The 19716-nt window shown below is 37.9% G+C and overlaps 1 protein-coding gene across 4 annotated transcripts in view; it reads left to right on the plus strand.

The window, feature by feature from the left end:
* DMD (dystrophin) overlaps nt 1-19716 on the plus strand; it is a gene marked incomplete at both ends in the record, with an annotated part of 1339794 nt that overhangs the window by 282473 nt on the left and 1037605 nt on the right. For all 4 annotated transcript variants that reach the window (XM_082008889.1, XM_082008891.1, XM_082008888.1 and 1 more), the window contains one exon: nt 12601-12662. In XM_082008889.1, coding sequence (XP_081865015.1) covers nt 12601-12662 — 62 coding nt within the window. The remainder of the gene's footprint in view (nt 1-12600; nt 12663-19716) is intronic.

Raw genomic sequence — 19716 nt, forward strand, 5'->3', positions numbered from 1 at the left:
ATGAAAAATCCCTGATCAATGCACAGAATTAATACAGGCAGCAAATGTGTTAGTTATCTAAAATGTTCATGTCTGGTGCAGCCAGAAAATCCTAGATTCAGTTGGGAGGGCATGAGATCTGCATGAATTAATAAAATAAATACATAAATAAATACTCTATCTTGCTATTGTGATTATTTTTGTAACTTCCTCAGACAATGCCCACTTAATGAGAAGATGAACAGTACTAATCTCAAATCAAATTTTAACAAGTGTTTCACCACTGCTTCAAATACTTTGGTGTGGGGTAATAATTTCAAGGAGATGTGTTACAAAACCTAATGATGTTACCTTCCTAAAAATTGGTCCCCCCCTTTATTTCTCACTGTTCCCCAGCATGGAAAAATAGCTCAATATACGGATAAGGGACTTAATGCATCTCCTCTTTCTTCCTTGCTATCCCTATATCCCTGTTCCTTTTATTTTTACCAGTTCTTTCTACTCCACCCTCCCAAGATAACTTATCCTGCTTTATCCCTGTGTGTGGATGAACTCTGTGTACAACCCCAAACGAGTATTCAGGTTTAAGATACCAATGCACGAATGCCAGGTAGATTCAGGGTTTCAGATAGGATTCCTTACTACTTTCAGTTAGTTCCTTAGACAAGTTAAAAATCATCTGAGACATATCTGCAGAGTTATAAATGATATGTTTAACAATACATAGCAAAGTATGCTGTTCCAGTGCTACTGTAAACTTTAAAATGCTCCTAAGTGGGACCTATGCCTGATTGCTTAAAAAGAAATACATCCTGTACCTCCCCTGTGTATTGTAGGCCTCCTACTGCTGAATGCAGTACTTTGACGGACAGAAATTGTACCAGAAACCAATGCTATGCACTGTATAACTTGATAGGCAAGGATGGTACGTCACCTAAAGAGCTTCTTTTATGTACAGTGATGTGATTTCTACAGCTTATAATGCCTGTTCCATATAATATTTTTTTCAGCACTGGTTTCTGGGGTAAAAAGGGGCTGGAAGTATTGGTTGCTCTGGGCACATTGCTGAATTCTAACTTTAACACATTATGTCTTAAAAGTACTAAAAAGTGCATTTTCCTTGTAATGGTGGTCACCATGTTCAGGATGAAGAGTAAAACTGATTACTGTTGTATTCTCCTTTTTCAATATATTGGTAACAAAAAGAGTCAGCCCTCCCTCCCATGATATTCTTCCAATTTGAATATTTTTTCAGTCACTTCCCAACTAAAGATATTAACTGACAAATTAGAAGCTTCAAAAATAAGCTGAAGGAAGAACTGCAGTAAACATTATAGCTGTTTCCAAATGTTGCTTATGAACTGTCTAAAAATTCAATTACTTTCTTTTTCCTTTTAAGACCACTTTATGTTTTAGGGGGTGGGGAAGGCATGTTTAACATGCTTTGTAAGCCAAGTTTTCTATCAAGTGCTGGTATTTAGAGTTTTATCTAATTTCTATTATCCTTTACCTGTATGAAAGAGTAGCAGTTTTCCCAAATGTGGGGTAATACAACACAAGCATGTTTAGTATTCCAATTAATTAATCACTCAGACCCTGTCATGTGTATTTCTGAAAACTTAAGATTCTTCAGTCACCTGTACAATTGAACCACTACAAATGGTATAAAGTACCTGTGAAATTGGAAGGGGTTTAGAGGAATTAAATTCTATTCTGCTAGCTCCCTCACCCCCAATTGATTGATATCAACAGGTGTTTTTTGAATGCTTTATCTTACTCTTTGACTATCCTTTCTTCTCTCTCCTTGAGAGAGAGGGATGCTTGGGGATGGTGAGAGGAAGCCAAGAGACATGACAACATACAATCTGTAACAATGGTCTCTGAATGAAATAAATCACTATTAAACACATTCATCATTACCTTAGCTACTTCAAATAAGATTCAAACAAGAGTGGAAAACACTTACCTTTAATTTATACAGTTCTTCTTAGGGGCATGTTTTCTTTTCTTTCCATGATTTAAAAATGGTGTGTAAGGTGAAGCCTACCTGAGCACCAGTAAATGTTATCAGCTTTCCTATGACAGTATCATCACTAAGAACAGGGTGCATGTACTGTAAACAATTGTGTATTAACATCTTGGTCTCATTAATCACAAACTTCTCTGATACATGTCTCAGTGGCAGCCTCTACTAATTAACGCAAACACTAATTGGGTCAGATGAAATAAAGTAGACAGCAGTCACTCAAGCAGACTAGAACAGCCGGTTCTCTAATTGCTTCTAACAGAGGAACAAAAAAGGAACTTGAAATGTTACAGACTAGTGTTAGCTACCACTGTGTACTTAGCATTGTTATTTGTAATGAATATTTTAATACAAACTGAAAAAAAAGTTGCTCCTTCACATATGGTTAACCTATCTTCCTCTGTCTGTGTTATGCACATGTGTGACATGAATTTTGGTGGCCCGTGACCATGTAAAGCATTTGTCTGGTTTTTTTTTTCATAGAAGCAAATGAGAACATCTGGGAGAAAACAGATAAAAGTCAAAGCGCTTCCAAGCTTTGCAGCTATGTATCACTAGGTGGCATTTGCTGAAAACAGTACAGCAATTTCATTTTTATGTCAGAAGCTTGTGTGAAATGCTAGGTACTAGTATAATATTTTAGATTCTGATTACCTGTTTTAAATCCTGATGCTTCTTTCAGCTTCTTTGGTTATTACTCGACAATCTATTATCTAGAAAGTTTCTGGGCTTTTATTTTCTCTTTTTGATGTATGCTGCTCTGACTGGCTCATGAATAAACCTTACTATCCTTGGTCCTTTGTCCTTATTGTTCGTATTTGAACATAAATAGAAACCTAGCTGGTAAAAATCTCCAGCTAAGGAAAGCCATGGTCAATCTTTACTGTAAGCATTTATTTACTGTTTCCTGAACAAAACAAAAATAATTGTGTATTTTTCATGAAAGTTATAAACATGAAAGTTGTAGGTAATGTTATCTAGTTATATAAGCTTGACTGTTTTATTTTAATAATTATTCTCTGTTATAACAACACCCCCACACAGCACCTCTATCATAACTTACTCTGAGGTGGCCTGCTGATCAACTAAATGCTGATCTGCCCTCCAAATTTTTTAAAAAAACAAAGAAACAAAAAACCCCCAAAAACAAACAAACAAAAAACTAAAACAAAAAAAAACCCCAAAAAACCCCAAAACCCAAACCAACCAAACAAACAAAACCCAAAACAAAATAAAAAAAAAACCAACACAAACACAGGAAACCTACAGCCTCTGTGTCCCAGCAAGCAAAGTTCGCTGTTGACCACAGCTCCTTTATCATGATTTTCCTCTTCACAGTACGTATAACAACTTTCCTGGTGAGACCCATAAAGGCTAAGGCCATTTAAAGTTTTTCAAAAACATGTTTCTTATTTTGTGATGGGTGTTTTCTCTGACATTGCTGAAATACAGGATCTGCCAGTGCTGCCGTTTTCTGGTATGTAACTTTTCCCACAGCGGTGACAGGAACATTTATAACGCTGGGGTTCGCTTCGAGCCGGCTTGGTAACAGCAGCTGAGGTGAGAGCACTTGCTTTCACTCTGAATTAGTTTCAGCAATTCTTGGTACAGAGGAGTAACAACACTTATTATGAGTTGTCACTAAATGCGCTGTATACACAAACCAATTTTATTAGTCTTTAACTGATGAGGATTTTCCCGGCGCTGGCTGTATATCAGGGCTCGGAGCGGGACTGCTGCTGCCACGCTACCTGCCTGGACCTATCAATCTGTCCTAATGCTGCAGTCCTTCCTAGGCAAGAGGCAGCGTATGAAAATAGATATGTGCTCTGAGGGGGTGCGGGGGGAAGCTGATACCGATTCCCTCTTTCTTTTGCTAACGATTTCCGTTTTCTCTGTGAAGGGACAAAAATGGGCTAAAAACAAGACTGTCTGAAACCGCAGTTAATACAGTCAAGACGAATTTAATCTGTTTATCGTGTCTAGTCACTCCTTCAAACAAGCTAAACCTGTTTTTTTAAATATGTCAGTTAGGTTCTACGCTTTTGTCCAAATCAGACCAACAACCAGAATTGGGCTGAGCAGCACCTGTTGCTTCCTTACTCTGAGCAGAGTGTGACCTCTGCTAAGGACCTGGCAAGTCCATAGTCGTCTTTGGAAAATGAAAGAGTCAAAATATCTTTCATCAGCTGTGGTGAAAATTGCAGCTTTGTGCTGTGGAGTTACAATAGGTTTAATGTATAATAGTAGTGGTAGTAGTAAATCTATATGGCAAAAGACATACCTGTTGATTTTATGCTATGTAACACCTTATGATATGCCAGTGGCATTTAACTTGTGCTTCCCTAATTTGTAAATAGGAACAGAAGTAAAACATTATTTTCAAAATAATCCATCAAATTAGAAATATTAAGTTATTTTTCCCAAAAATACCCATCTGACAAGATGAAATTAGTATCTACCAACTCCCCCTACTCCTTTTCTTTCACATTTTGGTAACGTTAGTAACCTTCTCCAAATTTTTTGAGATCTTTTGAGGACTTTATTTTGTAGCACTAAGCAGACTTATCCTGCAAATGTATTTTGTTGCTTTTGACAAAAAATGCTCTTAAATCACCTTTATTTTTATTTTTTCCAGATACCAAATGTACTAACAACAAGATTTCATTAGTGTTTGACTGCCAAAAAGTTGATAATCTAGTTAAATCATACAGTATTCTGGAAGTTCCAGCAAACTGCAGTGGTTTCAGTTGGTATAGCACTTCTAACCATCATGGGGGTTTGTGGAGACAAACATATATTACCTCATTTTAAGGTGTACTATATCATCTACAGTGTTCAGAAAATACTACCATAATGATGGTGTGATACTAAAATACCATATGCTTCTATTAGTATGTTATTAAACCTACTTTTCATTTTTCAATACAGATATGACATTGAAAAATGTACAATAAGGGGGACACTGCTCATACACAGCTGAATATCTGAATGAATAATTATATATTTCCAAGTAAAGATAACTTAAGTCATAAGCTGAATTCCTTCCCTTTTAAGCATCAGCTTCTCAGACAGATACAGGTTTGTTCTTTAATTTGGAGGTTTTTTTTTTTCTTCCCAGAAAAATCTGATGTATTGAAACACTGAGGCTTTTTATGCTGCATTTTAGGAGTGATTTCCCTTTGCGAAAAACTTCCTGGATCTAAAATAATTGCTGGTTAGAAAGAACAAAGGAAAACCAACAGACAAAACCAGTAAAGCTTGTGTTTGCAAAGTTATCAATAACTAGACACACTAGGGTACTTTTGGTAGAGTGTGATTCAAAATTGGTTCAGGTCCTTATTCTTGAAAGCCTAAGGCAAGGGTGGGTCACTAACATTTGAGGCGGGTATCCTGACAGTCAGTGGGGAGCTACATGAGATGGGAGAGGAAAGTACTTCCTACTCTGTTCCCATGCCCTTACCCCACTAATGACAGGAGACACGAAATCAGGCCCTCTTCCAAAGAGTACTTACCTCCTATACAAAATCAGAAGAAAGGAAGTCTTAGGAAGCTTTTCAGGGTCAAAAAAAAAAAAAGTGGTAGTTTTTTTCCTGTCTGTTGATGCTTTCTCTACTTTTTTTGCAACCTCTGAAGCTACGTCATTAGCTACTCCACATAACAGTCAGCGAGCAAGAAGCCAGTGACCAGGTTATTGCCTATTAGCTGTTCTGTTCCTTCCTCCTGGGTCAAATTCAGATCAGTTCCCAAAGGGTGTTTGCATGTGGAAGGACTAGGCCAACTGCTGGGAACACCATTACCAATGTATGAACTGGAGCTGAATACTCCATGTTGTGTATACTTAAAATGTTCTGCAAGTGTGAGCTGAAATTCTGTTTATTATAATTATTATTATTACTATCATCATCATTATCATTATTATTTTAAAAATTCTATTGGAATTATGCTTCTGCTTTTGTGTTGGGAGTTGCACCTGCTACAATTTATTTAGGGAAAAGGGCTGAGAAATGGAGGGAAGGGTTGTTTTAACAAACATGCAGCAAATTACATGAATTTGTTTAAACCTCTACCTGTATGTACATTCACAGATGACTGTTGTTGTTCTAGAGATCTTATGTAGCTTGTTTATGGTGTTATCCTGGTATTTTTGGATGCTAGTCAATTTTTTTTGTTGTTTTTGTTTGTTTGCAAGTGGCTAGTGGCCTTGGGAGGCAGATCACACTGTGCTGGTTTGCTGCACATGCTTGGGTGTTGCTCTTGTTCAAATACGCTGCCTCCCTGTGTATGGTCTTCTAGATACCAGATATCACAACGAGTGCCTCATCCTTTTTTACTTCCAGAAAGTGTTTGTCTCTTTCTTTTCCCATCCCACTTCTACTTCTCCATATGTCTTTTTCCCTTTTTTTTTCCCCCAAACCAGGGAAAAAGCGTTTCCCTCCCCTTCTGCCTTCCACTCCATCCACCCCATCCCTTTCCCATTGTTATAAATGATTTAGTCCCAAACAGGATTCCAATTCAAATTTACAATTTATTAAGCGAATAGAGGCAAGCAAACAGCGCTGGGTGCGCCAGGAGTCTCTGCTCCACCAAGACGCACGCAGTTCAGTTCCTGTTCCGGTTTATATCCTGTCCATTAATACATATTCATGAATAGGCGTGTCTTCTTCGGCGCATGCCCTCTTCTCCTTCTAGAATCTTCTCGACTCTTCCTCAGCGTGATCCTGTTCGCTAATACATATTCATGAATAGACGTGTCTTCTAATACGTATTAATGAACAGGCGTGTCGTCTTCAGTGCATGCCCTCTTCTCCTGCTAGAGTCTTCTCGAATCTTCCTCGGCGTGCCCCCAGGATGACCCCAAACCTTATGCATGCACTTTTCTTTACACAATACTATGCGGTCAGTGGTCAAACTGGTTTGAGCTGATATACCAGCAAAGTAGTTTAACTTTCTCCTGTAAAATACACCTTTTTATGGTGCAGGAGAAATCCATGAAAGTACAGAAGATTACGCTTCATCACAGGAATCAGATAAACATATTTCACACCATCTTTTGTTATTGTTGTTTTCTTTTCTTCTTTCTCCTTCTGCTCCAACCTGGCACTCCGTTCTGTTCTGTGTCCTTTGTGCTGCTCCTGTTCTTTCTCTACCTCATGATTTCAATACTGGTCCTCAAAAGCACTCTGTAATTTTGTGCCTAAATAACTAATTAGGCAAAGTTAGGTCAGAAGAATGAGATCTTATATAAACACTTAAATTCCTTACGGAATTTAAAAAAAGGAGAAAAATCAGGAAGCGGTTTTCCTTAAACATTTATAATGAGAGAACAATTCTGGGTAACATAATGAAATGAGAAAAATAACAGACTTTCTCAGCCTGGGGTTCAATCTAGGCCTATCGTGTCAGTAGAAATCCTGTAGATTGGGACTTATAGCCATTCTGTCTTCTGTCCCCTGAGCAGCAAATGGAACCCCTCTCTCAGAGTTCCTGTATTTGAAGGAAGGGATGGGAGTGGGGAGCAGAGTTGAAGTTAAGGGTTTTTTTGTATAGTAATACCCCTGCTCCTTTCCTAAATTTGCCTTGAATCTTACTAAATGTCCTCAGAAAATGTTGATATACTATTTCTTGGAGGATTGAGTTGTATTTTTTTTTAATATTAATGAGGGTTTTCTGGATGCTGAAATTTCCCATTTTATTGAGGTTTTGAATAGGTTCATCAGTGTTTTGAGAAGCCCGAGATGGTCTGATTATGGTGATTTGACTCAGGTTCCACACTAAAGTCTCAAGGGATATCACAGGGAACAGGGAATTTTAATAGTATTCAGATAAAGTCAACACATCTCTCATCAGTATATTTCTAGAACATGGACAAAGAATTGCATGCTCTATATTGCCTTACATGAGCAATAGACTTAAAATCATTGTCTGTCTGTCAAAGCAGTCTATTGTATTTGCTGTCGGCTTATGAATGTCTTGGATGACCTCAATGACTAAAAATCAAAGCTAGTCCATTCAAATATCATTCAGTCATTTTATTGCATTGATTTCCCCTTCCTGCCTCAGACAAGCAAGAATGGGAAGGGAACATTTCTCAGCAGTTGTAGTTACTGGCAGAGTATTGTAACAATGTGCTGAAAATCTCTAAGAATATAGAGATAAATAGTATGAATATAGAGATAATAGACTCATAAGAGTCGATGGAGCTAGAGTATCAATAATGTGACTATCTGTGGCCTCTTTTGTTCCTAGTGCTCCCACCATTGCTGGCACTCACTCTCACTCACTGAAGCAAATCCTGGCCTTTTCTAAATCTGCATTGTTTGGCTGCTAGAAAATCAAATAGCAATTTTGATGATTTTATTCTGTAAAGTGCAGTGTTCTGATGAACCTGCAGGTGCCATGAATGAAGGAATTGACATCTGCCTTAAGGCCATTGTTTCAAAGTTTCCAGCTTGTATAGGGGAATTTTTTTTCTTTTACTTTTGTTTTTTCTTTTTTCTTCCTGATAGTTCCTGGTAGACAAAACATACCTTTCAATTATTGTTTAAACCAGCTCAAGGCAACACTGGATAACAGAATAAGACAAGTCTCCTTCCTTCCTGTTTGTGTTCCAACCTGTAATGGAACTGCTTGCTGAAAACTGCATAAAATCTTCTATCACACAACCAAGTATCCTATCACTGCCTGTCTCTGCAGGGATTCAAATATTCTACACATATTATGTAATGTCTTTCTTGACACCTTAAAGACAATGGTTTGTTTTTTTCAAAGTCAACCTTATAATCTGAGGGTATGGCTCATTCCCTGTATCCCTGAACTGCCAGTGCACTTCTGCTGAATGTCCTCTAATTTTAAAAAATGGGCTGTATTTAATCTCGAGGAGAGTTTCCTAAGCCACTTCCATTGGAAATCACCACCTATATTTGTGGAAGGCAGAATGCAGATGGTAGGAAAGCTGTGGTCTTGATGTTGCAGTCTGCAGGAGGAGAGGCTGTGGAGTCTCCATCTTTGGAGATGTTAAAAACAGGCTCAATGTGGTCCTGGGAAACCAGCTCTAGGTGACCTTGCTTGAGCAGAGGCATTGGACCAGATGACCTCCAGAGGTTCCTTCCAACTTCAACCATTCTGTGAGTCTGTGAAAGCATTATTTATTCAGGTGTGTTAAGTAAGAAGGGCTGAAGATCCTCTAGAAAAATCAGGAAGGATGCCTCAAAGAGTGGAAGCTTCCTTCCCCTCACTTCATGTTTTCTGGGAGAGAGTGGCTTATATCTTATAAATATAATAATGTAGTGACATATATACTGTATGTTTCTGAACTGTGGGTCATTTAAAATCTGCTGGATATTCATCAGCTCACATTGCTTAAGAGTACTGGGGTTTTTATGACTTGTTAACGCTGCTGTATGCTTTCAGAATAGTATCTAGAGTCTACTAGATATTTCAAAGAAACTTTTTTTACTGTTGCCATCTTTTATTTAAAATGTTTGGTGGTGTTTGGAGGGTAGAAAAATAAGTGTATTTTACTAAGGGATGATGATCTAATGCTAACTGTTTTTTGTGGAAAATAGATGGGGTTTTCATTGGAGTAGGAGGTTGCAAACATGAAATACTTCATTAAGTATCTAGGAAAGTTGTCTGGTAACCACTTGCCATTAATAATAGCGTTTTTGTTCTGTTGAATCCTGATTGCATATTCCTAAGCATTCTTCAGTGTACCACTTGTCTCTATTAGACTTGCCACCTGATTAAATCTTAGAACTGTCCTTTGTCAGTTGATTAGCTCCATTAATACTGCACTTTCTCTCCTAGCCATAATTTCCTATAAGCTCTACTTTTAAAGTCAAATGTGCAGTAAGCTAAATCAAGAAGTTTGCATTCACAGTTTGAAAGCTGGATGCCTATCCTACCAGAAATATATCAGAACTGTAAGATCCATTTGTGAGTGTGTTCTAGTTAAAACAAGATCTGCGTAGTGGTACTAGAGGCTCGCTCTAGTGCATGAAAATTAGATCAGTCTCACAGGTCAGTATCCTTTTTTTTTCTGGAAAGCTTTCTATAGACCTCAATGTGTTCATTTTCTGAGTTGATAACTTACAGAAAGGAGGTTAAGCCTGTTCCACTCAATGTCCAGCAGTTCGCAAAAAGCATATTTTTTCTGTGGGAAGTGATCACAATATTATTGCGACAAAGGAATTTAGGATCTCTGCAATGTTTCGTGTTTAGACTTAACCTCAAGAGAGACAGTATGCTATTCTGCAGTTCTTCCAGCTTGAAAGAAAAGTAGTAAACGTACTATATTACCCTTTAACAGCCGAAGGAACTACCTGCCTGGCCTTTTGATTATTCTTATTGACTCACAGTAAACAGACCTGCAAGGGCATTCATTGGCTCACTGCTGAAGGGTCTGTTATAACCACAGCATTACAAAAGTGGCAGCTGAGTGTTCTTGGCACGTTTCTACAGCACCCAGACAAATGTCATTCAGCTTCCACATCTAGCATTCAATCCGTAAATCTGGGTTAGGAGAACATCTTTTTTCAAACAAATCATTCTTACTGTGGGGAAATCATGCTGTGCATAACCAGAAGATTGATTCTTTTTTAGATTAGGAGGCTGTCGCTAACAAACTGCTGTGGTATAAACTTGTCGGAGCAAGCATCTAGAGATAACAGTGCTTGAAATGATCTCTGTATAATGATAATAGCAGTCGAATAGGTTTGTGGAAAAACAAATCACACTGCTACTGAAAATGCTATTAGAGTAGCCTGGGGTGGAAAAGCAAAAGTCTGAACAGTTTGAAAAAGGCATTTTTGCCTCTTTCCTTTTTCCAGATAAATACCACATACTCTTCTTTTACCCTATTTTAATGTTGCATTTAGCATTTTTATCAGAGAAGGTTAAAGAGAAATAGCTATTTATATGTAATATTTTATATAAAGTTGCAGCTTACTAACAGTCAGCAAAGAGGGAAATGATGCTTGTGGGGAAAAATAAAAATTTTAACAGCTGTAGCATCACTTATTACCAAAAGCATGCATCTCCTCCATATGCTGTTGCTTTTTGATTAATCTCTAACTATTCGGATATCACTTTCAGCCAAGGGATGAAGCAAGCAGCGTTTGGGACAGATAGCAGTAGAACTCTAGAATGTTTATGGTAGCGAATACTTATATATTAGTGGCAGAATGTACATAACTCTTGACTTCTATGGCATGTTTCCAGTAGTACTATTGCATTGTCAACCTTTTCACTCACGATCATCTGAAAGCAATTAGAATATGCTCCTTCCTGCATACAGAAGTTTTTTATAATGAAATAGTAGCTTTACATTTGCTACTATTATTTTTTCATGAGTATATGGTATTGTTGACAATGGAAAACATCCTTGTGAAAAGGTACTTTTAGAGCACTGTTGAGATTAGGTTTTAAGAACAAAAGATATATTTGTATCAAAAAGATTTGCCTTGTCTTGTCTCCTTGGAAGGGTGGAGGGAGGGAAAGCAAAGTACATTATTAATGCTGTTCATTTTTCATGTAGCTCATCCATACCTGCCTTTCAAATTCAGATGAATCCATTAACATTATTAATTGCTGAACATTTCAGATGGGAATTTAATATCCCATTTTATTTAAGAAGTCTAGAGATTTTTACTGCAAACCAAAAGGCAACACTGAGTGAGCTTTATTTTAGTATAAGCATTCTGCAGCCTTTTCCATGTATGCCCTTTAATTCTAGTTTGGTTTGACTTTGTATGACAAAGAGGTCTGCTCTTCTGTATTATTTCTAATGATGCCTAATAGAACCTTTTGAGCAAATGCTTATTACATTTTAGTTTGAAGGCATCTTTCTCTTCCCACCTACATAAAATACATCAGAATTGTACCTGTGTGTGTCCAGTTCCATTCTGCATCAAGACTGTACTTAGATACAGAAGTCAAGGCCTAAGATAATCCTCTCTCTACAATGATTTTCATATTGAAGAACTGAGAAGGAATTTCATGTATGGCTGATCAAAATATGTGGGGGTTTTTTGGTTTTCCACTGGAGGAAAAATATATAGCAAATTGTGACAGGTAAATAGCTGCAAGTCAGAAAATGTATAAGGTATGGGAGGGGCTGCCAATGGAGAACTACCATTGTGGTCCAAAAGGCTTCACTTCCTCAAGAATTTGAGGACGTGCATAGAAGCTTGGTATGTCAAGTACTTTTCTAAAAGTGCGGTAGAAGAGTTTCCTGCTGCCAAAACCATTGGGTAACATCTTTTATTACACTTATATGAAATAAAAAATTTGAATGGGATATTTCAGGTCTTACTGCAACATGTTCCCTTCCAGAAGAAACTACAGGATGGGTGCGGTCAGCTAGGGATATAGACCATGACTACAAAGGGAACCTGTAGGCTTTAAAAAATATATTGATATAATTGTCAAGGACATCCATCCACATAATTGCCAAATACATCCAAACAGGTGCCCTGAATGTGTTTGAATTATTAGTAGTAGCTTTACTACAAGCCAAGACTGAAGCTTTAATCAATCATATTATACTATTTTGTTGATTAATTCTAATTAAGGTGTTTACTTTTCTCTGACAGATGAACGGGAAGATGTTCAAAAGAAAACATTCACAAAATGGATAAATGCACAGTTTGCTAAGGTAATTAAATATTTTTATTTATTTATAAAGCAAAATATGTTTTGTATATTTTTCAAATAAACTAGTATTCCTCCATTGAAGCTTAATTTTCAAGATAACAGTTACAAGTTTTGGGTACTACTAAATGCAATTGATGGATTTATTAGAAAAAATGTCCAAGTTTTATTTCCTTGATTTCAGTAGGGATTGAAATCTAAGAGGCCATCCTCTTTTCAAAATGTTCTGTGCCTCAATTTACTTTGCCTTTTCTCAAACTGGTGATGCAGATGTATTACTGTTTGTTGGACTCCTTTGTTATGTTCCAAATATGTGGAAGAGTTTCTTCTATTTGAACTTGTCTTTTCTTGTTTCTAATTGCAATCACAAATTTAACAAAACAAGATGAGCTGGAGAGGAGCAAGGTCAAAGATAAGAGGCGTGATCTATTAGCAAATTATAAAAGTCAATTATAATATGTTGAAACACTGCTCTTTGAGAATGGTAAAGTTCTCAAATGTAGTGGAAAAAAGAGCAAATAACTAATTTATTTAAAGGAACCCCTCTACCAGTATATAATAATTTTATCTTTAATACACAGGAAAAATTGAACTCAAGTTATTAATTTGATTAAACATTTTTTAAATTCCTGGAGGATAATTTCTGAATTGTATTTGCTAGTAATAAACTAAATCAATTCCATAATATGTCATATTCTGCTAGGGAATAATTGGCAATAGACAACAATTAAATAGCAGCTGTGATTGATAGATCTTCTATTTAGTTGGGCTTTTGAATGTGCCTCATCTGAGTGTTCTCATTAAAAAAACAGGAGCAAGATAATCTGAATATGACCACCATAATGTTGAAAAACTTGCTTAGCAGTGGTTCAGTCCAACAGGGATTCCCACAGGAGTTTTCCATGGTCTGGGGCATTTTCTAATAGTGATTCAAGCGATTTAGCACACATCTGTGCTTAGCATCTTTACAGTAGGGTTGTTCAGCAGTTTGGAGGACTGGATCAGAATGAAAAACATAGTCTTGAGCAAATGGTCTCAAATTGATCAATGAATTACACAACAAGTGTGAAGTGCATACTTAGGGCAGAAGTAAAATGCATGCATACAGAAGGGGGGTTAACTGGGCTGGCAATAATAAAGCAAAGAAAAGCTCTGGGAAGTGTGGTGAATCAGAAACAAAATGAGCCAGCACCATGGTAATATTACCAAAAAAAAAAAAAAGGGCAAATTTGTTATGGCTGTGGTAATGGAAGTGCTTGACAGAAGGTAAAAGATGTAATTATTTTATTTTACTCAGCAATAGTGAGATTTTAGCTTGAGTAATCTACTATCTTGGTGTTCCATAAATGAAGAAGTAGCCCCAGCAGCAGTCATATGATACAAGCTAATTTGAAGTGTATTGCCAGTTAGGCCTTGTTATGGTCACAGAAAAAGTTACGGAAAACTAAAATTTACTAAAAGTAACTGTTGCTTCTACATCTAAAAAAATTTTCATGTTCCTAGAGTGTTGCCTTCTCAGAAATGGTTGTTTAATGGAATAGGAAAGCTTGCAATTATTGAGGAAACTTGGAGCAAGTCTTCAGAAGAACAAAAAGAATTATGAAGGGTTTATAAAATAAGGTATCAGCAGATGCTTTTAATGGTAGGTTTGACTCTGTCATCTGAATCATCTAGATGTCTCTCCTCCAATTCCAGCTCAGTGGTGTGTACTTTAATGTTATTCCAGCTACTTTTTACTTCAGTTCTATAAATAGTATTTTTAATTTTATGTGAACATGCATTCATAAACGTACTGGAGAAGTACTAACCTCCCTCTACTTCATTTGGACTCTGAGGAAAAGTTCCTAAACATTATGGTTCATTTTTTTCTTTGCCTTATACATCACCTGTGTTTTGGACAGGGTCTTTTCATTTCAACAGTCAATCTACCAAAAATACCTTGATTTTAAAATCTTAGACAAATTACTCTTGTCCTACAAAATAACACCGGAATAGTTGGTCTGAAATTGGAAATCACATACATCTGGTAAGCTTAGTAATGCCTGCTGGCTGCCTGTCTGGTACACATGCAGAAAACATGGTTTACTCTTCAGTGCAGTCATGTACCATGCAAGCTTTATTTCTCTCTAGGGTTTTCAGAACGTAAATACAGGAGACCCTGCTTGTATTCTGCTGTAACGTGAGCAGTCATAGTTAATACCTGTGTGCTGCCTTGGGACTGTTTCTCCCTATTCTACAGACCAAGACATTTTGGGAGAAGTGGTCTTCAAAACATGAAAATGGATCTCCATGTGAAATCTACAGCTTATCCACCTTTTTCTCCTGACTTGTTTTCAGTGGTTCAAACCCATCTCCGTTTCTAGCTGTGGAATTGATTTCAGTTAACAGGCTATTCCTGTTTAGCAATTTCTCATCATTGTTAGCTTTGTAAAAGTGTTAAATAATTTACTATCATTGTGGAACTGTTTGCATTCACTCCTATGTGGTTCTAGAGGTGCTGTCTTGAGCAGATTAGACTACAGGGTCAGAATTAAGATAGAGGAATACCTTATGTCACTCATATCTCATATTTGTGAGTAATGGAATCCAGGTCATTAATTAACTGTAAAATATTTAGAGTTGAATAAAATTGTTTTATACAATTCCCACCCATCCATCACCTTCCATAGCTAAAAAACCCCTACTTACGCAGTTGAAGTAAAAGCTTGGTTCTAAATGTTCTAAATCTTCATTTGTATTGGGTCTAGAGTGCATTGCCCCCAAAGAGACATATTTCTTTCCTGAAAATTCAATGTCTAGAGTACCCGTATCTAAGTACAGTTATTCTCAGACTAAGCTTCCAAAACATTCGCAAGTTTCTTTCACATGACTAGTGATGTAAATACAAATAATGCTTTTAATGTCAGAAGTTGTAAATTACTGAAAAATAATTTTCTAATTTATGTGTCCTCAGTGTAACTTAAGAACACACGTATAATTTTTATTTGTGGGGGCCAGGAAAAAAAGTCTGTTATTTGAATTGCAGTCCTGGAAGGAGGTAGTAGGCCTTCTTCTGGCCATGCATGTAACTCTTCTACTACTTTGCTAAGGAGTCAAGCCCCTAACATGAAATCTATAACAAACTCTCAACCACACAATCTTGGCAGTTTTCCATCTGTGATGTGCAGAACCTAGAAACCTCTGAAGTGCTGCCAAAAAGTCTGTGAAAGGGTATATAGGGAAAACTAGAAGAACTGTCAGCAAGATTACAGTTACTATGGGTGAGGCCATGTCTCTCTCCATACTTTTTTGGCAGGTTGAGTGGAGTGCTCTAAATGTAAAAACAGGGGAAAATGCATTTGCAGGTCTCTTAGCTTCTCAAAAGAACAGTTTCTCTCTAATTCCTATTCCTTTTACTAGCCAGAAAGTGGATTATGCAGAAAATCTGTGCTTTAAAGATTACAGTATGTGACTCGTCTATAAGCAATTCATCATTTTTTCAGTAAGATAGGATAAAAGTTTACTTTTAAAATCTGTGAGATAAAACACTTAGCAAATTAAAAGTATAGGAGAAGTGGGAGAATGTAAATCCAAGAGACCCTTGGTTTTTTTCCCCCTTCTAATCGTAGAAATTGTGTATGATTTTCTTTAGTGATACTTTCTTGGTTTACCACCTAAATGGCATGCGAATTTGAAACTCAAAACAACTTTAAAAATGTGGAGCATACTACTTTAACACCATTTTATTCAGGAAGAGCTTCTTTATGTCCTCAGAAAAAGTTTATTTATAAAATAATGAAGTTCTGCAGGGTGTATGTAATGATAGCAAAGGAACTTATTGTAACCTAGTTTTTAATAATGGAACTATAATTAGAGCTCTCACAAGAGATATGTCTAGTCCTGGGTATGATAGCTTATGCTCAGATCTCAACTTTTAAAATTTGAAATAGCTGAAACCTTTGTTTATAAATGAAACACAGAATCTTAACTATGTGTTTTGGGAGAAGGCAAATATCATCCTATTTGCCCTCAAATATAGCAGCTCTCTGCTGGAATTTTGAAACAGCCAGAACAATGACATTAACAATGCCTGCATCCCATTTTATATGAGTTTACGTTGCCTCACTGGTTAAACATTTTTAGTTGTTCTTTGCAAATAACTTCAAAATACAAAGCATTACTGAAGATAGAAATGTTCTTTACTTGCATGTTGGAAAGAGCTTGTAAATAGCAATTAATTTGAAAATGAAAACTCCAGCACCAAAAGCATCCACCCCACCCTAAAAAGGAAAGAGCCTACTCCTATGACTAAGGAAATATTGGTAATTTATTTTGTTCCCTCATTATGGGGAGAATGTGTCAAAGTAGTGACGGTTTTAATGTCTCCAAGTAAAGTACCTGTTGTGAGTACAGAGAAGACAAGCAGCTAATCATTGTGAGTTTCGGCAGCTTGAATGTTAGGTTACACCCTTATGGATAACGTGAGGTCAACAGCTCTGCCTGTAAGCGGTTTTCATAATAGAATGCTAATCTGTGAATAAGATTTTTCAACATTAAAAACCGAATGTTCATAAAATTGCTTGTAAATTCAGAGGTTTAAATACATTGCCCACATTTCTGTTACAAAAGGGTAGAAAATTCCACTACATAGTCAAAGAAACATTAAACATAACAGTACACTATTTTTTGTAAACACTGAAATTATAAATCATTGACCAGGTAGGAGCATGAGTCAGAAGTGACTGGTAGATTTTTTGTGGAAAAAAGTGGGTAATTTTTTGTGGCTTTTCTACCTCATGCTTCGGTTTTCCTCCTGTTGTTATTGAAGAAGGCAGAATATGAAAATAAATTTAGAGATATCCAATATTTCATTACTTAGCTTTATGGAAAACCAAGATAATTCAGTAAGTAATCCTTTTAATGGATAATTTAAGTTATAAAAAATGGAAGCTTTTCGTAGGCAGGTAGAAATATTAAGTGGTAGTTCTTTGTGTGGTGACTGTGGAATTAGATTCCCATTCTTGTAGTGATTGAGTGAAGAAACATAGTAAAAAAAGCAGCCTGTGCCAAAAAAAGGTAAGGTTGACAGCCTAATTTAAGATACAGGTGGACAGTAGAATAACAGTCAGCAAAATTAAATACACATTTTACTAATTAAGTTGTTTGGAATAGCAGCTAGATGTTCAGGCAACTGGTATATGCAGGGTTAGGAGCACAGAAGGGGGTATTGCTTACCACTTCAGTTGAACTAAGTAACAGTCAAAATTACCTCCTAATTACTCAGTGTTTGTATGTGGCTTATATGATGGGAGGTGTGGTGACGGTCTCAGTTCTTTCCCTCTTGAGTTCATGGACAACCTGAAGTTATTCAAGACTCCTATTCACCTCGGTGGCCCTTTGCGATTGCAGATTAAATGCCTTCTGCATATCAGATAACAAAAAATACTGTTACAAATGAAATGTTTACTGACTGAGAGGGCTTTAATCTAGATTTGGAGCGGGGAGGGGATAAAACCAGGCTCACTAGAGTTGAACCTAGGGGTAGCGTGCCAGAGTTGAAATCGATAGCCCAGCTCAGGTGCATCTACACCAATGCACGCAGCATGGGCACCAAACAGGAGGAGCTGGAAGCCATTGTGCAGCAGGACAGCTATGATGTAGTTGCCATCACAGAAACATGCTGGGATGCTTCTCATGACTGGAGTGCTGCAATGGATGGCTATAAGCTCTTCTGAAGGGATAGGCAAGGAAGGAGAGGTGGTGGGGTGGCTCTGTATGTTAGGGAGTGTTTTGACTGCATAGAAATCAAAGATTGTGAAGACCAAGTAGAGTGCTAATGGGTAAGGATGAGGGGGAAGGCTAATGAGGCAGATATCTCGCTGGGAGTCTGTTATAGACCACCCAGACAGGACGAAGAGACAGATGAGACATTCCATAAGCGACTGGCAGAAGTCTCACATTAACTGGCCCTTGTTCTTGTGGGGGACTTCAACCTACCGGACATCTGCTGGAAGTATAACACGGCAGAGAGGAAACAGTCTGGGAGGTTCGTGGAGTGTGTGGAGGATAACTTCCTGACACAGCTGGTGAGTGAGCCCACCAGGGGAGGTGCCTTGCTGGACCTGCTGTTTACAAACAGAGAAGGTCTTGTGGGAGATGGGGTGGTTGGAGGCCGTCTTGGGCTTAGCGACCATGACATGATAGAATTCTCAGTTGTGAGCGAAGTAAGGAGAGGGGTCAGCAAAACTGCTATCATGGACTTCCGGAGGGCAGACTTTGGCCTGTTCAGGTCACTGGTTGAGAGAGTCCCTTGGGAGACAGTCCTGAAGGACAAAGGGGTCCAGGAAGGCTGGACAGCCTTCAAGAAGGAAATCTTAAAGGCGCAGGAGCAGGCAGTCCCCATGTGCCGTAAGAAGAGCTGGCGGGGAAGGCGACTGGCCTGGCTGAACAGGGAGATTTTGCTGGGACTCGGGGAAAAGAGGAGAGTTCATCACCTCTGGAAGAAGGGGCAGGCAACTCACGAAGAGTACAAGGATCTCGTTAGGTCAAGCAGGGACAAAATTAGAAAGGCAAAAGCCCAGCTAGAGCTCAGTCTGGCCACAGTCATAAAGGATAATAAAAAATGTTTTTACAAATATATTAACAACAAAAAGAGAGGCAAGGAGAATCTCCATCCCCTACTGGATATGGCGGGGAACATTGTCTCCAAGGACGAGGACAAGGCTGAGGTACTTAATGCCTTCTTCGCCTCAGTCTTTAATAGCCAGTCCAGGTATCCACAGGGTATTCAGCCCCCTGAGCTGGAAGGTGGGGATGGACAGCACAATACACTCATAATCCAGGAGGAAGCAGTTAAGGACATGCTAAACCACCTGGACACCCACAAGTCTATGGGGCCTGATGGGATCCACCCGAGAGTACTGAGAGAGCTGGCGGAGGAGCTTTCGAAGCCACTCTCCATCATTTATCAGCAGTCCTGGTTAACAGGGGAGGTCCCAGAAGACTGGAGGCTTGCCAGTGTGACACCCGTCTACAAGAAAGGCCGGAAGGAGGATCCTGGGAACTACAGGCCTGTCAGC

This window comes from Phaethon aethereus, assembly GCF_964289735.1.
Source record: "Phaethon aethereus genome assembly, chromosome: 1".
Classification (NCBI taxonomy): Eukaryota; Metazoa; Chordata; class Aves; order Phaethontiformes; family Phaethontidae; genus Phaethon; species Phaethon aethereus.